The 17,627-nt window shown below is 39.2% G+C and overlaps 1 protein-coding gene across 6 annotated transcripts in view; it reads right to left on the bottom strand.

The window, feature by feature from the left end:
- The window catches only part of kcnma1a (potassium large conductance calcium-activated channel, subfamily M, alpha member 1a), a 692,064-nt gene that overhangs the window by 354,044 nt on the left and 320,393 nt on the right, over positions 1-17,627 (bottom strand). For all 6 annotated transcript variants that reach the window (XM_067972546.1, XM_067972543.1, XM_067972542.1 and 3 more), the window contains exon 3: positions 1,555-1,616. In XM_067972546.1, coding sequence (XP_067828647.1) covers positions 1,555-1,616 — 62 coding nt within the window. The remainder of the gene's footprint in view (positions 1-1,554; positions 1,617-17,627) is intronic.

Below are 17,627 nucleotides of genomic sequence, written 5' to 3'. Positions count from 1 at the left end.
AAACCCCAGTGGTTCCCATCCCAGGTGTGCAACTGTAGATAGTTCGGCATCAATTTCATTTGAAGTTGGGTTGTTGGCTCACAACAAAACATTGCATTAATTTCAAAGTTTTAGTGTACTAATGTGAAACCACTTGTTACTTTCAATTTCATTGGAATCTTTGTGACAAGGAGCTGGGCAGTTGATGTCCACAGAAGAATCCAACAACTTTCCTCATCTATGGGACTTGCTGGAGCATGAGACACAGATCATAAAAGGCACTAGTTCTCTCTCGGAGGCCCTATGTTGTAGGTGGGTTATTTTTTTTTTTAATTATCAAAACTCAAACTTAAACAACCAATGAGTTCCTTTTCTTATTACTGCATTTTCTAAAAGTGTTTACAGTCGGAACCAATGGCAGCAACCTTCCAGAAACCAGTTGAGTACTCGTTAAGACTTTCAATTACATTGTACCATCCAACTTGAAGTTTTATCAAAATACAGGTTACTTAATTAAAGTTGCAATGTGTTTAGAAAATTTGTATAGTTTCCTCTTATCCCTGTATTTTCTTCTATTATAAACACTCACTACCACACATCAAACTCCATTTAGGAGAACTGGACAGTCCTGGTTATGAGTCTCCCTATGTCCGGATCAACAGAGCTCTTTGAAAAACTGGGCCTCCTGCTGGGCAAACCAGGTAAGTTGGGACAGTCAGTTTTTCCCTCTCCTGCTCAACCACACGATGGAACACCCTGCTGTACCATGGTTTTTCATCCAATGATCCAGAGGGCTGACAAAACTCTGCCAGCCAAAGCAAGCAAACTCAAGTAATTGGCAGCCTTGCTCACAGAATCATAGAATTATACAGCACAGAAGGAGGCTATTGGATCCATCATGACTGTGCCATCTCTTTGAAAGAGCTATCCAATTAGTCCCACTCCCTATTCCCTGACCTTTCCTGATAGTCTTGCAATTTTTTCCTCTTCAAGTATCTATCCAATTCCCTTTTTAATCTACTTCCACCACCCTTTCAGGCAGTGCATTCCAGATCATAACAACTCGATGTGTGAAAAAAATTCTCCTCATCTCACCTCTTTTTTTTGACAATTATCTTAAATCTGTATCCTCTGGTTATCGACCAGAATATGTATCTATGTTTAAAAAATCCCCCCATTTGAGTGCAATGCTAATGTAAGAAGCATATACTTATTACGAATAAAAGTAATCCTCCCATTGACAAACTACGTGAGAAAACAGCTTATTTTCTCTAGTCGGTTGTCACTGCAATCTCAACGTATCCTGGAAAAAGGAGACTTGACTAACTGTTAAGATACCAGGTAAGGAGAACACATTAAAAATGCTCCCAAAGTGATGGATTTCATATTTGTAAATTATTTAAAGTCACAAAATATAGAACAGCAGAAAAATAATTTATGTGTTAGAAACATGAGCATTCGTTCACAAATTATCCCACCAAAAGAAAATGTATACAAAACGATAAATAGAAATAATTTACATTTTTGCCTATAAACCAATGGAACAGCAAAGTTAAAAAGCATTGCGGTACTTACTCTGAAGAATCTATGAAGTATATTACAAGTGCACCAATGCTGAGAGCAAAGACTAAGACCACCTGAAAAGGAGAGAAAAAAGCAGTTGTAAAACACTGGACTAAAGAGGAGATTAACAAAACAACAACAACTTGCATTTACATAGTGCCTTTAACATAGCAAAATATCCCAAGGCGCTTCACAGAAGCGTAATCAAACAAAATTTGACACCGAACCACATAAGGAGATATTAGGACAGGGTGGTCACAGAGGTAGGTTTTAAGGAGCATCTTAAAAGGAGGAGAGAGAGGTAGAGAGGTGGAGAGGTTTAGGGAGTGAATTCCAGAGCTTAGGGTCCAGGCAGCTGAAGGCTGAAGACAAAAGAGAAGTGAACTGCAAATACAATCAGAAAGAAAAGTCGATGTGATTATTACTGCTGACTCCCAATCAATATTGACTTTACACGAAGACAGCAGTAAAATTAAATGTGCCAGTGTTTTGCTGAGGTGAGTCGCTGCGTGTTTTTACTATAAATTAGATTTTTTTTTCCCCTTATGCTTCACACATTAGTAAATCCATCACAATCTGGGCTCTGGACTCAATGTTCACTTCAGTACCAATCAGGATAAATTACGTAGCATAACTAACTTGTGCACACACATTTAGGCTGATTTAGTTGATGAGTCTGTCAAATTTGGTCAAAAATGAATGATGTGGTAACAATAAAACCTTTTTTAGATTTGTTCCTTTACTTCATTTCAGAATAGCACACCCCTAAATAATGAATTTCATAACCTACTGGCACTATGACAAACCAATGCAAGATCATCGATGGTCAGGTTTAATGGCACATGGTCATCAGTCTAATGAGACTGCAGACAACTGTTGTCCACTGAGCAAAGATTAAAATATTTTGGGGGACTAAAACAGGGGAATATTCTCATTCCACTCAATTGAATGGTTCTGACGAAAGGTCTATACTCAAAAAGTAAACCTATCTTCTATTTTCAGATATCACCCCTGTGTATTTTTAGACCTGTTGATTTTTTTAAAATCATAGAATCGTACAGCACAGAAGGATGCCATTCGGCCCATCGTGCCTATGCTGGTTTTTTGTAAAGAGCTAGCCAATTAGTCCCACTCTCTTGCTCTTATCTCATAGCCCTGCAACTTTCTCCTTTTCAAGTATATATCCAATTCCCTTTTGAAAGTTACTATTAAATCTGCTTCCACCACCCTTTCAGGTAGTGCAATCCAGATCGTAACAACTCGCCGTGTAAAAAAATTTCTCCTCATTCCGCCCTTGGATTTTTTGCCAATTATCTTAAATCTGCGTCCTCTGGCTATCGGCCCTCTTGCCAGTGGAACCAGTTTGTCCCTATCAACTCTATCAAAACCCCTTATAATTTTGAATACCTCTATTAAATTTCCCCTTAACCTTCTCTGCTGTAAGGAGAACAATCCCAGCTTCTCTCGCCTCCCCACATAACTGAAGTGCCTCATCCCTGGTACTATTCTGGTAAATCTCCTCCACACCCTCTCCAAGGCCTTGACATCTGAAATGGGTGACAAAGATGATTCTGGGATTTACAGCTTTAAGTTATGAGGAGAAACTTCCTGAGCTTGACTTTTCACTGGAGAAAAGCTGGAGAGAAGACATGACTCAGGTCTTTAACGTGCAGGGTTATGTAGATGCATGCAGGCTATTTAACTCAGAATGTGAACACAGGGCTAGAGGATACAGGTTTAAAATGATAAGCATCAAGCGAGTCTTGACATTAGAATGTTTTTCTTCTTTTGCCCCGGAGACACCATAGGTCGCCCCTAGACTAAAAAAAAAGTTGGATGCTGCCGGCAGATAGTCCCTTACACACTTGGACCAAATCCACTGAACTCCAAGGAAAAACAGCCATGTGATGTAGAGCCAGCAACAGACAGAAAAATCAGCTATTGTGACTATACAATAAAACATTTCATAAAAAGTAAAATTACAACTAAAAACAAAATCAATCATCAGCTACTTAACAGTCGTTCTATTTCAGCTGTTGACACCAGGAGCCTGCAAAGAACTATACGCATGCATTTGCTGCACTAGCAAAATGGTGGACAGCATGAGCAGAAATGACACATTTTGAAGCGCATATCCTGCACCGTTTTCTCAAAAGGAGTCTGAATCCCAATGGAATAAATCTGGGTTTTCATAACTTAAATTAGCCCAATTTAAATAGCTTCAGACACTAAATTTATTTCAGAGCTTATCCCTATTTAGGGTATCTGCATCGTTAAAAAATCTAATTTATCTTCACGAAGACAGAAAACTGATGAGCAGCCTGTTTCACAATGACCATCGTCTCCACTTCTCCCACTCTTTCACCACCACCCACAATAGTAAAAGATTAATTCCTTGCCCAACCCAATTAATATTTAAATCGCTCTTCATTATTTATTACCTGCTTTTGAATTAAGTTTTCTTATCCCTGCTCCCCAGCCTTGAAGATGATCAGCTGGCCGGCTACCAGGCCTTAGTAATCATGGTCTTGAGCTAATCACTGGGAGATGCATGAAAGTGCCCTTCACCATGACAGCGTCCTCACTGTGACAGCACAGGTGAGAGCAAGAATGGGAGCAAACTCTCAACCTACTGGTAGATTAAAGCAATCAATCTCCATAATATAGTTTGAGGATTTGTTTTTCCAACTGTACCTAAATTTGGATCAATATAGTTGCTGATGAGGTCACTTGTCATATATATTTGTAAATTCTGACAGAACACACACTCTCGTGACCAGACAAAAAGCTTCAAAATGGCCTAAGATGTCGGACAGCACTACAGGGACTGTATGGCACTTCCGTCAGAGAAAATGAGGACTCTATACATGTATAAGGTTATTTTATGGGACTCCCGCAGGCCTGGATTCCCCAGACACTGGCATGATTTTCTATTGGAGTTGTCAGGAGACTTGAGTACAACCATGAAAAGGAGTAGTAAATATCAGTATTGCTGCTCCCCTTTATAGCAAATAACTAGCACGTTCTGCAAACCTGAAGGACTTATTTTCAAAACAGTAAAAGTTAGAGCACAAGTCTCCATTTAATGCTCATTTTAAGGCTGTCTGAATATAATAGAGGTTTTAAACCCAGCATATTAATGAACCACGCCACTTTTTTTTTAAAGTATTTGTGTTAAATCGTGGTCTGACTCGAAATACTTTTTACGCACTGGCATTGCGTTTGGTAAATATTTAAATGATGTAATTATTGCACGTATAATGGCAACAAACACTGAAACAGACAATGAAACATACACTGAAACATGAAATATCAACAATCTGCAACAAATGGGAATCCATCAGTTCTTTGTTTTAAATATTGAGTTTAAAAACTATAATTTTGAGCAAAACAAAATAATGTTGCTGCCTCTCCCTCTGGCCTATCGCCAGCACTGGGAGTTTAAGTAAAGAGAGGAAAAGTTACCATTCCTGCTGAGTGTCATTACCCGACAGATCCCCTATAACTGTATTGTCTTTGAATGTGTTGTTAAAGTCATCCAGATGGTTAGTCATCCTTTAGAAGAACAGCAATATGTACCCAGCAGAAAAGTACAGGTTCCTATTGAAAGTAGAATGAGAAGAGCTATGCGTACAAGTGGAACTATAAAATAGATATTAGCACAAGGTGAATGACGATGGCTGCAATGGTGCTGTATATGAGAGTGCACTTGCACTCTCTAAAGGCCACAGTATCTGATGCTCACCGGTACAATTGCAAAATATTTTCTGAGTAACTGACTGAACAACAACTTGTGAAAGAACAGTCTCAGAGTGCTTTGCAATCTGGGGCTTCAAAGGGCACTGACTGGAGAAGCAAGTGTTACAGAAATTATCCTTAGAGTGCAGTCACAAGTGAAACTGCAGGAACAAGAACATTCAGGAGGACTGCCTTCTCTCTAAACCTTGCCCACCCAAACAGGTGGCTTTGGAAATGGTTTGCAAAGTCATTTGATGAGATCGAACCTGCCAGAAAATGTCACTATAAAATGAATCTGCTTTTCATTCATAACAAACATTCAGGACAGTTTACAAACTGAATGAACTTACACAAGCATGACAATGTAGTTGCTATCTATTTTTAAACTGTTAATGCAGTGAAGTGACTGTACCCCAGTGTAATTTAGTACCAATATACTTCTTGATTTAATTTCAAAAGAATAATTGGATGATACTTGCAATTAGATCAGCAAATTTCATGGCCTCAATATGAACATAATTAGGTCATGACTAAGTGCTCACTAGTGATTTGTCTAAGGAGCTGATTTTATTGCAAAGCAGGTTAAAGATTTCTGAACTATCTTTCCAAAGTTTAACATTTGTAAAATCTTAGTTACAAATGTAGCAGCTTTTTAGTCAAGGTGGTGTGCTGCCAGAATGTTTTTAGAAATCTTACCCATTGTGTGATCCTAGCAAGCCCATTTCCAAAGGGACCCCCGTTGTGAGCAGTCAGCATTTACAATTGCAAGATCAAGTGAACAGCCCATTCCTAACATGCCCATATTCAGCAAGGGACTGGAATGTGAGGGGATGAAGTCAAGTACCATGTCCATCAAATATCCAGCAAAGTACGGTCAAGTGATAGAAGTGATAACTGTGCTTATTCACACACAAAGGAGTATACCTACCATCAGGAGTTTGCCTGATCTAAAAAAAACCAAGAGCTTGAGTGGGAGAACCTTAAAGGTGCATTGTCATCAGAACATGAGAACCTCCCAGTTATAAATGCAGAACAGTTACTGACTGGAAATAGAGTGAGAGTCCAGCGTGATATTTTCATTAGGAAAAGATGCGTTGAGAGAGCTGTGAAAGGTTATAGATGCAATGTTGTGGCAGTAAAGCATCTCGCACAAAGGTTTATATCCAGAGGAGGGTAAAACACCATTTGTGATGTCATCTCATTGACATTTACATTTGCCGATACAAAATTATTATTTTGAATCCATGTTTATTCAAAAGGATTCAGTGCATTGAATTTCAGGCATCGTCACTCCTGCTTTGTTCCCAGACTGGACTGGACTGTGCTCCAACTGGGAATTCTTGGTTTTGCAATAAATCAGGAATTCCTGCCTGCAGCACAGAGTCAGATCCTAGAATGAAGCAGCAAAAGCAGGCAGGAAAAAGAACGTCAAGGAGGTACAGTGCCTTTGTGAACTTGAGGGAAAGTGTCTCGTAAACTGGTGGGGCTGGAAAGGGGAAAGTTTCTGTGAGCTGTGGATGTTAGAGCAGGAGAGTACCGCCTTGAACTGGAGGGAGCAAGTTACTGGGAGACAACTGTGATCTGGTAGAGGAGTTGGAAGGCAAGACTGTCACTGTGAGAGAGTACTGGGAGTTATAAGGAGACGGTGTTTCTGTGAAGTGGAAGGATTTGGAGATGGAGAAGGTAAGTGATGATTGAGTTGGCCTGTTGAATAACATCCAGTTTTTTGTATTGGAAATTATTTACACTGTATTATTGAAAAACTCTATAATTAGTCTCTATGGAAATATGAATATAATAGCATTTGCACCTCAACAATAAATATATGTGCTTTTGGTGATCAACTTCAGAAAGTGAGAGGGACGGGGTAAGTGCAGGCACAACACTGAAGTGGGAAGAGTTCAGACTCAACATTTGAGCATGGTCATGTCATTCCACATCACCCAGAAACATGGGAGTATTTGGAAATGAGGATGGGAAGATGATAATGGAGACCTACAATTGGAAGCTGGCAGCTTTGAATAAGAAAAGCAAAGACTGTGCTCAGAGTCACAAACAGCAATGACAACTTGCACTTATACATCACCTTTGACAGAGTAAAATGTCAGAAGGACCTTCACATAAAGGGAGACAGACAGACACTGAGCAGGAGTTAAGATAAGAGTTCGGGGAGGTGGCCAAAGTTGTCGTCAAAGCCATAGATTTTGAGAAGACTTGTGAATGTTGGGCGAGATGGAGTAAGGTGGAGGGATGTACAGAGAGGATTCCAGAGTGCAAGGTCATGGTGGAGCGGAGGGAGGGGAAAACAAAGTAGACCAGAGTTGGAAGAGAAGGTGTGAACTGGGGCACAACGATCGAGCAGGTAAGGTGGGGTGCGGTGAGGGTGAGTGCTCCCTTGTGAGGGACTTGTTGGCAGTTCCCATCTGGCCCCAGCGACCGAAGGCCACAGCAAGAATCATGAAAAAGTTAGTTCTGAATTCAGCCAGACCTGGCCTGGGTAAATATGGAAACATTCAAAATTGGCCCACCTGCAGTTTGTTGAGTTATTAGGGCAGTTGCTCTTACGCGGCAAGCCTAAGACTTAAATACTACTCCATTAGTTGGAGAGGCTCTTATGGGCTTTCACCTTGGTTTCTCCTTAAAAAAACAAATTCTCACTGCAAAATAAACCTCTTACATCAGTGCATATTGCACTTGTATGTTTGCCCAGGTAACATGCAATGAGATAGGAGTTTCAGTGTGGATATAATAAGCTGTAATCAGATGCAGTTTGTAAGAATGTTTTAATCATTGGCGCGAGTACATTCTACACTTAAGCAGGCTCAGGACCAGATATTGTGTGAGGATAATCTTTTTCTATTCCATCATCCTGTACATTTTGCAATAATCTAAACATTGATACCAAGCTTTGCTCAATGAGTTAGTATATTCAAACCTTGAGGATATGTTTAAAGAGCTAGAATATATCAGCTTTTATTAAACTTGCTTTTATGTGTAAAAGGAATTAAATCTTCCTGAACGACCCTCGGGTAGCCTTTATTACCAGAATGTTCAGCATAAGCCCATTTGTTATTTAGAAAGGGCATTTGATTTAAAATGAAGCACTGGGATGTCCAGGCCTGTAGGTGCAGCTTCTCTTAGAAAGATTCATGTAAAAACAAGTTCAATTAAATGTAAAATAGTGTAGAGAAAAATGTAAACACCCCCTCATATAATATATATATATGATACCTACTCACTCATATATATGACACCTTTACAGAGTTTAGAAACAGAGGCCAGTGATGCAGTTAAACAACCTATAGAGGTGGTTTACAGTGTAGCAGCGTGCACCTCATCAGAACCAGTGATAAAATACAGACACACTTGCACAGGTGCAGATGTTACCAACAAAATATTTCCTGTTTATTGAAAATGCTGTTATTCATTTTTCCACAGTTACAAATTCATCCAAACTTTGGTAAACTAGAGCAAGCGCAACTTTCTTCATCTGTTCCGGACAACATAACTTGTAAAACACAGCAGTTTTTTTTCTGAGGAGGGTCAGCTTAACTCAGTTGGTAGCACTCTCGCCTCTTAGTCAGAAGGTTGTGCATTTAAACTCCACTCCAACTCTTGAGCATATAATCTAGGTTGTCACTCCAGTGTAGTACTGAGGTGGTGCTGCATTGTCAGAGGTGCTGTCCTTCAGGTGAGATATTAAAGCAAGGCACCATCTACGTTCAGGTGGTAGCAAGACTCCATGACACTATTTGAAGAAGAGCAAGTGGTTTTCTTGGTGTCCTAGCAACATTCCTCCAATAGTAATAGACCTTCAAATAATCAACTATAATTATCACTCGATAAACGTCGTAATCATTAATCCTTTAATGTGGATGTCTATACACATAAACTACCAGGACTGCCTTGGCAATTGATATCTTTGTGACTCCCACTATCAGCCCAAATACAAATAGTAAAGATTGGAGATAGAATATGTTTGTGTAGATAGCGTAAAAGAATGGATAGATGTAAGTGTTTTTAAGACTGTAATATCAGCTTGGGATTTATAAACTGCGTAAGCTTTTCTCTAACCATTCAGAATAGCAGAATGTCTTGATGAGATTACTGCCTTGTAATCACTCTTCAGTGTTAGCTGTTCTCTATTGAAAACATACGGCATGAATAAGACAAAGTTTAGTTATGAGATAAATGGTTGAACCTTACTTAAAGTAGAAAAGGAAGAGGATTTGGGGGTGGGATCTGAAAATCCATGCACAGTGTGAGATATTTATCGAGCAGAATGTTAAGGAGTGTTACCAGAAGTATGGAGGCCAAAGGTGTGGGAATAACTCTGTACAACAATATACTTGAATAGTTCTGGTCTTCATTGTGCCTCCAAAAGGACAGTGATTTATTAAAATGAATATAGAAAGCAACAAAGAACCCTTCAGTTACATCATTGTGGCATGGCAATTAATGGAAGTGTTGAGAGTGGATCCTGAGCAATGGTGTGTGAAGTGTGAGGTAGGTGATTAATCAAGTAGCCAGCTAGTGAAGTGTGGAATCCAAGTGCAAGAACATGACACTATCTCAAGTACAAAATCAAGATCACAGGTTTTTTTTAAAACAATGAGTAGATAAGTAGAAGCTGGTCCTTAGTGAAAGGCACTTGAACTGCCTTAATCCAGCTCCTAGCAGCTGTTAGTCTTTAGCACAAAGCTGCCTGTAATTCTGCATCACGTGTCACTAAATTGGCAGTTTTACTAAAACATGCCATAACGATAGGTGATGGGGGAAAACTGGAAATGTCACATAGTAATCTCATCCTGGGATTGAGGTGGCAGTTTATAAACTGCGTAAACTTTACTGTAATCATTCAGAATGACATCAGAACCCCTTTGATAAGATTACTGCCATTCTCCAGTGTTAGCTGTTCTCTATTGAAAGCATACGGCATGAATAAGATGAACCTTTGTTACAAGATAAATTGTAAACAATTTTACAACACCAAGTTATAGTCCAGCAATTTTATTTTAAATTCACAAGCTTTCGGAGGCTTCCTCCTTCCTCAGGTAAACATTTACCTGAGGAAGGAGGAAGCCTCCGAAAGCTAGTGAATTTAAAATAAAATTGCTGGACTATAACTTGGTGTTGTAAAATTGTTTACAATTGTCAACCCCAGTCCATCACCGGCATCTCCACAACAAGATAAATGGTTGAACCTTAATTAAAATAGAAAAGGAAGAGGATTTGGAGGGTGGGTTTTGAAGATTCATGTGCAGGGTGAGATCTACATTGAGCAAAATGTTAAGGAGTGTCACTGATGGGTGACACTCATGCTTGTTTCTGCTAAATCTTAATTTGGCTATTAGCATTTTTTACTATAAAATATATTCACTGTTTGTTTTGGGTCAGTGGATTCCTCTACTGAGGTTGAGGCCTATCAGTAGAGGGATCTTTACATGTGTGCCTGATCCTGACCCTGGGTGTCAAAATAGAAAAATTAATTTCTCAGCACTAACATCAGTGATGGGGGCAAAATATATTTCCCTCCCCTCAAAATAGAAACCAGAATATGATTTGAATTGAATTGTCCTGATGCGAATACAGGACATAATTTGAGTATAAACTTCAGCGAGAACAACACAGTGAGATTGGAAGGGGAGATCGACAGTTTGGAGAGGCTTTGAGTTTCAGAGGATAATATTAGATGGGTTCAGTTTATTAGCAAAAATTTAACAGAGAAAAAAAAGGTTAAAATATCTAAATGAATTAGAACCCCTGACATCTGACTTTCTCTCTATTATAGTAGATATATTTAAAATACTTTGGAAAAAGAACAATGTCACTGATGGGTGACACTCACATTTGTTTCTGCTAAATTTTAATTTTGTTATTTGCAACTTTTGGTATAAAATATATTCAGTTTGTTTTGAAAAAAAGCAAATGAAAAATGATTTTTTAAAAAAAAACTTTGTATGGTGTCCTAAGGATTTAAATTTGATTTTACGACTATAATCTCAGCGATTTAAGGACTGTGCTATGAGCAGTAATCATACTCCTCGTCCTTTAAGAGCCACAGATGAAGGGAAGTCACAATCATAAGGAGTCCCATTACTTTCACAATTTACATCCTATAAAATAATGTGTTTGAAGGAAGTAGGAATTCAATTGTAGTGGCAAATAGAAGCAGTGCTGCAGACTCTGAGATAATGGGCCTGTGATTCAACACTTCAGGGAAGGTATTTTGTATCAGGAAAGTGGCTGAACCTTCTTACCAGATGGTGCTTCACTCTTAACTTTAGCTTCAGTCTGCTTTTTCAAAATATTTAAAGAATGATGGACACCTGGAAATGATTACAAGACAATAATCAAGTACAGCAGTGACTTACCATTAAAGCTGCAGCATGTTTAAGGGTGCACTTATATTAGAACTGTAGTGCTCAGTGCAAAATGGTGCAGCTTCTCACTGACCCCACACTTATAGTGTAAATGCAGCCTGAATCTGGAGTCAAGGCCTGACTTCATGAATGAGGTTGTCCCAGCTCCGCTTCACCTTACAGTCAATGCAAGCCTCAACATCCAAATTACACTTCACAAGTTTAATGTTGGTGTGAAGCTGAAATAGCCTTGCCCTGATGCTAAACTTGTAGCGTGAATGCTCCAAACGTGAGTTCAAGTGTATCATTAACCACAAGAATGGAGCTTAACCACTTTATAACTATCATCACGGACTGCAGCGGTTCACCACCACCTTCTCAAGGGCAATTAGGGATGGGCAATAAATGCTGGCCTTGCCAGCGATGCCCACATCCCATGAACGAATAATTAAAAAAAATCTGAACCCTGAGGATAGGTTCTTGGATCATAATCACTGCTGGGCGTCTGTTAATTGAATGCACTGGTTTTGTTTAGTTGTGGATCCACTTTTGTGCCAGCGGCTTTCTGGTACAACAACCAGTGTACTCCTAACTGTGATCTATATCGGTGGACGTGAGGAAGAATTAAGGATTGTAACATTATTGCTACAAATTTCTCAAGTGCGTATTTGCACTTTAACGCCATGTAATCTATCACACTGTGGTTATTCTTACTCTTTGAAAACCAACTCTATCTGATTAACGTACAAGGCCTGCTTAGGTCAGCTCATAAATCGGAGTTTGAGGCAAAAAAATTGAGAGAGGACAATTTGAGAAATTATTTGGGTAAGTAAAAAGGAAAGAAAAAGTAATTAGTAGTGCTTTAGCAAAACAAGAGTGAAAAAAAACACAGCCCTCGGGTTTTTCATCACTTTCTAGAGTCACTGCACCCAAGTTGTTCAACATTTTAAAATATTTGCAGTAAGTGCACTCAGGTCTGACAGTTTCTGTTATCTCAGAACTAACGTTCCTGTCCTGATAATTCCTCAGTAACTTGAAAAACCCAATTCCTTGTTCACACACCATTCAGCACTCGGTGGATAAGCTAAACTCTGGAACAGCAATCACAGCACGTTTAATCGAATGTACTTCATTTCATAGACACACACTCCATCATGGCTGACAAGTTGAGATGGCTTGTTGCATCTATCTACACTCCAGAAGAGACTGGACTGTAACCATCACTTAAACACTACCTTAAACATATAACATATCATGAGCAATCTAGTCAATGGCTGCAGAAAGCAATGCTGTAACACCCATCTCCGCCCGTCACCTGAAATCCTTCTGTAAATCATTCCGTGCAGTACATCACTAAGGGTTGGAAATACCCGTCAACATGTCTGCACGATACTCATTATCTACCGCAGTCACCCAGCAGCAGTGACTGACTTCCATGGCTGCAGAGAACTGAAGAGGGATGAAGCAGTTCCTCGTGCACACCATTCTGTGCAGCTGCACTAATCACGAATGAGTTGACCAGATACATTTATAGCACAGAAGGAGGCCATTCAGCCCATTGTGTCTGTGCTCATTCTCAACTAATATAATCTAAAACTATTACCACTCTCCCCCCATGGCCCTGTGCCTTCGTCTCTTCAAGTATTTATTCAACTTTTCCTTAAAAGATGCAATGGTTTCTGCTTCAAATACTTCCTGTGACAAAGCATTCCGTGCTCCAACATGCTATGGGTGAAGAAATGTCTTCCAGCTTCTCTCTTTACTTTCTTTGTGCCAATTTTAAATTGACCATTCTTCATCATTGGCTCCCCTGCCTAAGGAAATAATTGTTCCCTAATCACACTATCAAAACCCTTCACAATTTTCAAATCTCTATTAAGTCTCCTCTTGAGCCCGCTCTGCTCCAGTAGAAACAGTTTCACATCAAGTCTCTCCTCATAACCATTCTTTTCCATTGCTGGCATCACCTTGGTGAATCCAATCTGTACACTTGCTATGGCTTTAGTCTGCTTTGATGCGAGCTCATCATTTCTTTTGGAGAGAGACAGTGCACTGGCTACACTTGTGCTAAGTGTTCATGTTCTGGAACTGACGACTTTCATTTGGAGTCAAATCTTGTCAAGCAGGCAACAATTTTGCCAAGAAGTGTTATACGTCAGTCAGGATTGTGCTTGGATCAGAATATTCCTGGAAAAATCTTTGAACCAGGGCCCAATTAAATCAGGTTGCAATTTAATCAAAACAAAAACAGAAAACATCCCATAATATATCCACGCCCTCCACAACAAGTGATCAGATTCTTAAATGTGTAATGCTGAGGAAAAGAAAAATAGATAATTAGGGAACTGCTTGGACCGTAACTTTGTAATCAAATATGCTTGGCTCAAGAATTCTATGTGCAGGACTCACAGGGAACTCGTTTGGCAGATTGGGAGTCCCTGTTTGTTTGGAGGCATTAACATAAAAAGGTTTCTTCGTTCAAAATTTGCAATTCGGTAAACTGTTTGCTAAGCCGTCATTGTTCTTACCATGGACATATGTACATTCTCAGATAGATATAGACAACAGGACCTTCAGTATTTGTTCCGATATATCTGGGGGAAATTTCATTTATTTTAAAAACATTGGCATATAATGACCAACAGATGGCAGCATTGTAGTCAAGTGGCAATCAACATGTTTTCTGCATTAACGACAAGGGTTTGTCCCCAGGACCACTTTTATTATAATGACACAAGTAGATTTAAACGCCATTTACTCCTAATTAAAAACAGGAACAGCGTTCTGTAAATCAGGTCATTTTCAATGTCAAATAAATGCTGCTATATTCTCACATTTAAATTTACCACAAATTTCAATTCACTGCATTTATATTTTCCTCAAATGTTTCTCAGCAATATTCACTTTGAGTCCATGCTGGTGCTATTTCCCAATTTACAGTATGTGGGACACAGGATTGTGCCTAGATCATAGGATGTCACAAGACAGTGACAGATTACGTGGTTCAAATGGCATCATATATCATGACCGCCAAGCTTGAGCGATTTACTAATGTTTCCAGAACTTTGTGGTGTTGTGCCCTTGCAACACAATCCAACCCGTGTTGCTCTGTATAATGGATAGAGAGTTCATTTTCCAGGACCAAGCATTATGATTTGAACTGGCAAAATATATTTTAATCTACAAGGAGACAGTCCACCCAACAAACTTAAATAAATATAAATCTTGCCTGTTCATCACAACTAAAGCATCACACTTGAAAAACACCAATCACAAATTTCAATAAGTTATCAATCAATAAAAAGGACAGTCAGCCAACAACTACCAAAAGCAAGTAGCAGTGGGGAAAACCAATAAAATTATTCCAAGTACTATTTGAGAAACTTTTTGGCCAATGTTCTTTTTTTCACTAAGCCAAGAAACTTAGTGCTCAAAATAAGGTTTCAACATAATAAAGACATAAGATATTCAAGAAAATTATTGAATTTACCAATATATTAACATTTTGTTCTCTCACGCTATTTTTGTTTGGAGGCCTGTGCGTCTCTGAGAAGCCTAAGGCTGGAGTTCATGGGGCTTCCCACAGCTATGGCTCTCAGCTGAAGATACTCAACAAGTTAGTAAACTGCAACTCCCAGGATTTTTTTTTAAAAAGCGGGCTGATAGCAAGACTGGCCATTTGCTTTCACAATGATGGGATTTGCTGTTTGTAAACCTGCCTGTTCTCCAATGATATAAAAAAAATAGCCAAAGTCTGAAATCAATAGGAAAGCCATTATTTGAAGCAATGAAAGTAACTGGAAATTTACAGATAGAAGCAAAGTTGAGTGACCTGAACATCCATAGTCCGTTGATCCCGATGTAGGTGCTGGAAATTGCCTTCCGAAAGCCTCCACCACTGACCCCACCAAACTATGAGGCAATATGGGAGAAAATTGTCTCGAATATTAACGGTGTAGTCCATTCTTTTTAGCATTTGATTTGAGTGTTTATTGAAGGATTGGATTTGCCCTTTTCAACATTGTTTTGTCGTAAAGTGTTGTATAATTGTCTTATTGAAATATGTTTTGCTGGTTGAGAACATTGGGAGATTTACTATGTGCACTCGTGTAGCGAAAGTGCAAACCCATGCTTTATAAACGCATTTATGGTTTCACAATGTAAGGGTCATCCTGTCCCATTGTGTTTTAATTTTCGACCTGAAAAGAGACATATTTGCTCGCAGCTAATTTCAGCCTTTTTTTTTTGACTTGTATTCAGGTTCAAAAAGTGAAACCCGAAGGTCAGACAGGTTTCAGTATTTTCAAATCTCCGAGCAAAAAAGCCAAATAAAAATCATTTTTATCTTTATAATACATTGAGAAAAATAAGTGTAGACAGGATATTGCATGGGAAAAGGCCAGACGAGATTTCATTCTTGTGCCGACCGAAATATATCGAACATTAATGCAGGCAAATTAAGTTTATGCCGGTCTGTCTAAGAGAAAATTGAAAATGTGTCCCAGTTTGAACCAGGATTTATTCTCCTGCTAATTTCCATACACTAGGATATCAACCAGATAGCCAGTGATTGATCTGTCTCCAGAGGAGCCAGACAGTATAGTATCATTCTTTTAAAAAAACTGACTGAAACATGTAGATTGATGTAGCCTCATGGATCGTAAACATTCATTTGTGTGCTGAGAGACATGAGTGAATCCAAAGAATAAAATGTTACTGAAAATTAAAATTTGGATCCCCTCGTGACCCAGATGCGCTGTGGTTAATGTTCCTGGGCTGTCATATTCTGAAAGAATCCACCCCTGTGGCATGATTGAAGGAAAATCTGAAATGTAAACAGATTTACAGTTAGTTCCTCACTTGACAAAAAAATATATTTTCTTGTTTTCTTTAAATCCGCCTGCATTAAAAAGGTGGAAAGATGAGCTGCCTCTGACCTCCTGCTGTTCCACAGCCTGGCATTCGGTGATGCTTGAAGGGAGGTGTATGTTGGCCAATCCCCTTTTACCTGCGTCCTATAGGGGAGAGCTTTTCTTGAGAGCCTGGCCGAGATCAGGAACTCACTCATGGGGCAAAGGGCTAACAATTGCCTCGAGTTGCATCTGTACAAACTCCTGTTGAAACAGATCTGAGATTTTTGGATTGGCAAGGGGAGTTCATTTTTAAGAAATGTAAATAGAAAAGGTCAGTCATGGCAGAATGTATAAATATAGGACTTATTTTAGCAAGTTTACTAAATCTAAAAATTACTTCTTGTGTTTTTCATGCCCGTGTATATCAGAAACAAGAGTATTACATTGTGTGATGGATCTAGATGTTAATCCACTCATAAAAAGAAAACTTAGAACATACTTGTATGATAGATTCAGATACACTGAAAGATAAATCCCCTGTTTCACTCTTGTGGTAAAATGCTTTTTCTGCCATGAACCATGACCATTTTGATTGCTGCCCCATTGTCTGGAGTCGTGGGCTGGTCACACATACATTCATTTTTGTGAAGAATGTGATTTTGAGGCGCTCAAAGCAATAATGACAAGAAACGGCAGCTTTAATTTGGTGGCTCTCCCAGCAGCTGGTGGAGCCTAGAACAAAAGGCCTGAAGCCCGATGTGTGTGCGTCACATTCAGACGTCGCTTGCGGTATATAACTGGATCACAGTGCTGAGGGAGAGTGTTAACTGCTGGGGGAGAATGTTAATGAAGAAGCTGCAACACATTTAAGGTCGGGGTGGGGGGTGGGGTTCTGATGATATCATTAATGATTATAAATGTGAAGTTCATCAATTCCCAGAAACTACAGTACGGCCTACAGCATACTTAATACATAAAAACAAAAGCAAAATACTGTAGATGCTGGAAAACGGAATTAAAAACAGAAAATTCTGGAAACTTCAGTAGGTCAGGCAGCATTCCTGTATCTCTCTCCACAGATGCTGCCTGACCTGCAGTTTCTGTTTTAATACCTAACTGCCCTTTCTCACTC

Source organism: Heptranchias perlo, chromosome 36, assembly GCF_035084215.1.
Source record: "Heptranchias perlo isolate sHepPer1 chromosome 36, sHepPer1.hap1, whole genome shotgun sequence".
NCBI classification, from domain to species: Eukaryota; Metazoa; Chordata; class Chondrichthyes; order Hexanchiformes; family Hexanchidae; genus Heptranchias; species Heptranchias perlo.
Note: the sequence above shows the minus strand (reverse complement) of the source record. Positions and strands in the feature narration are given on the sequence as shown.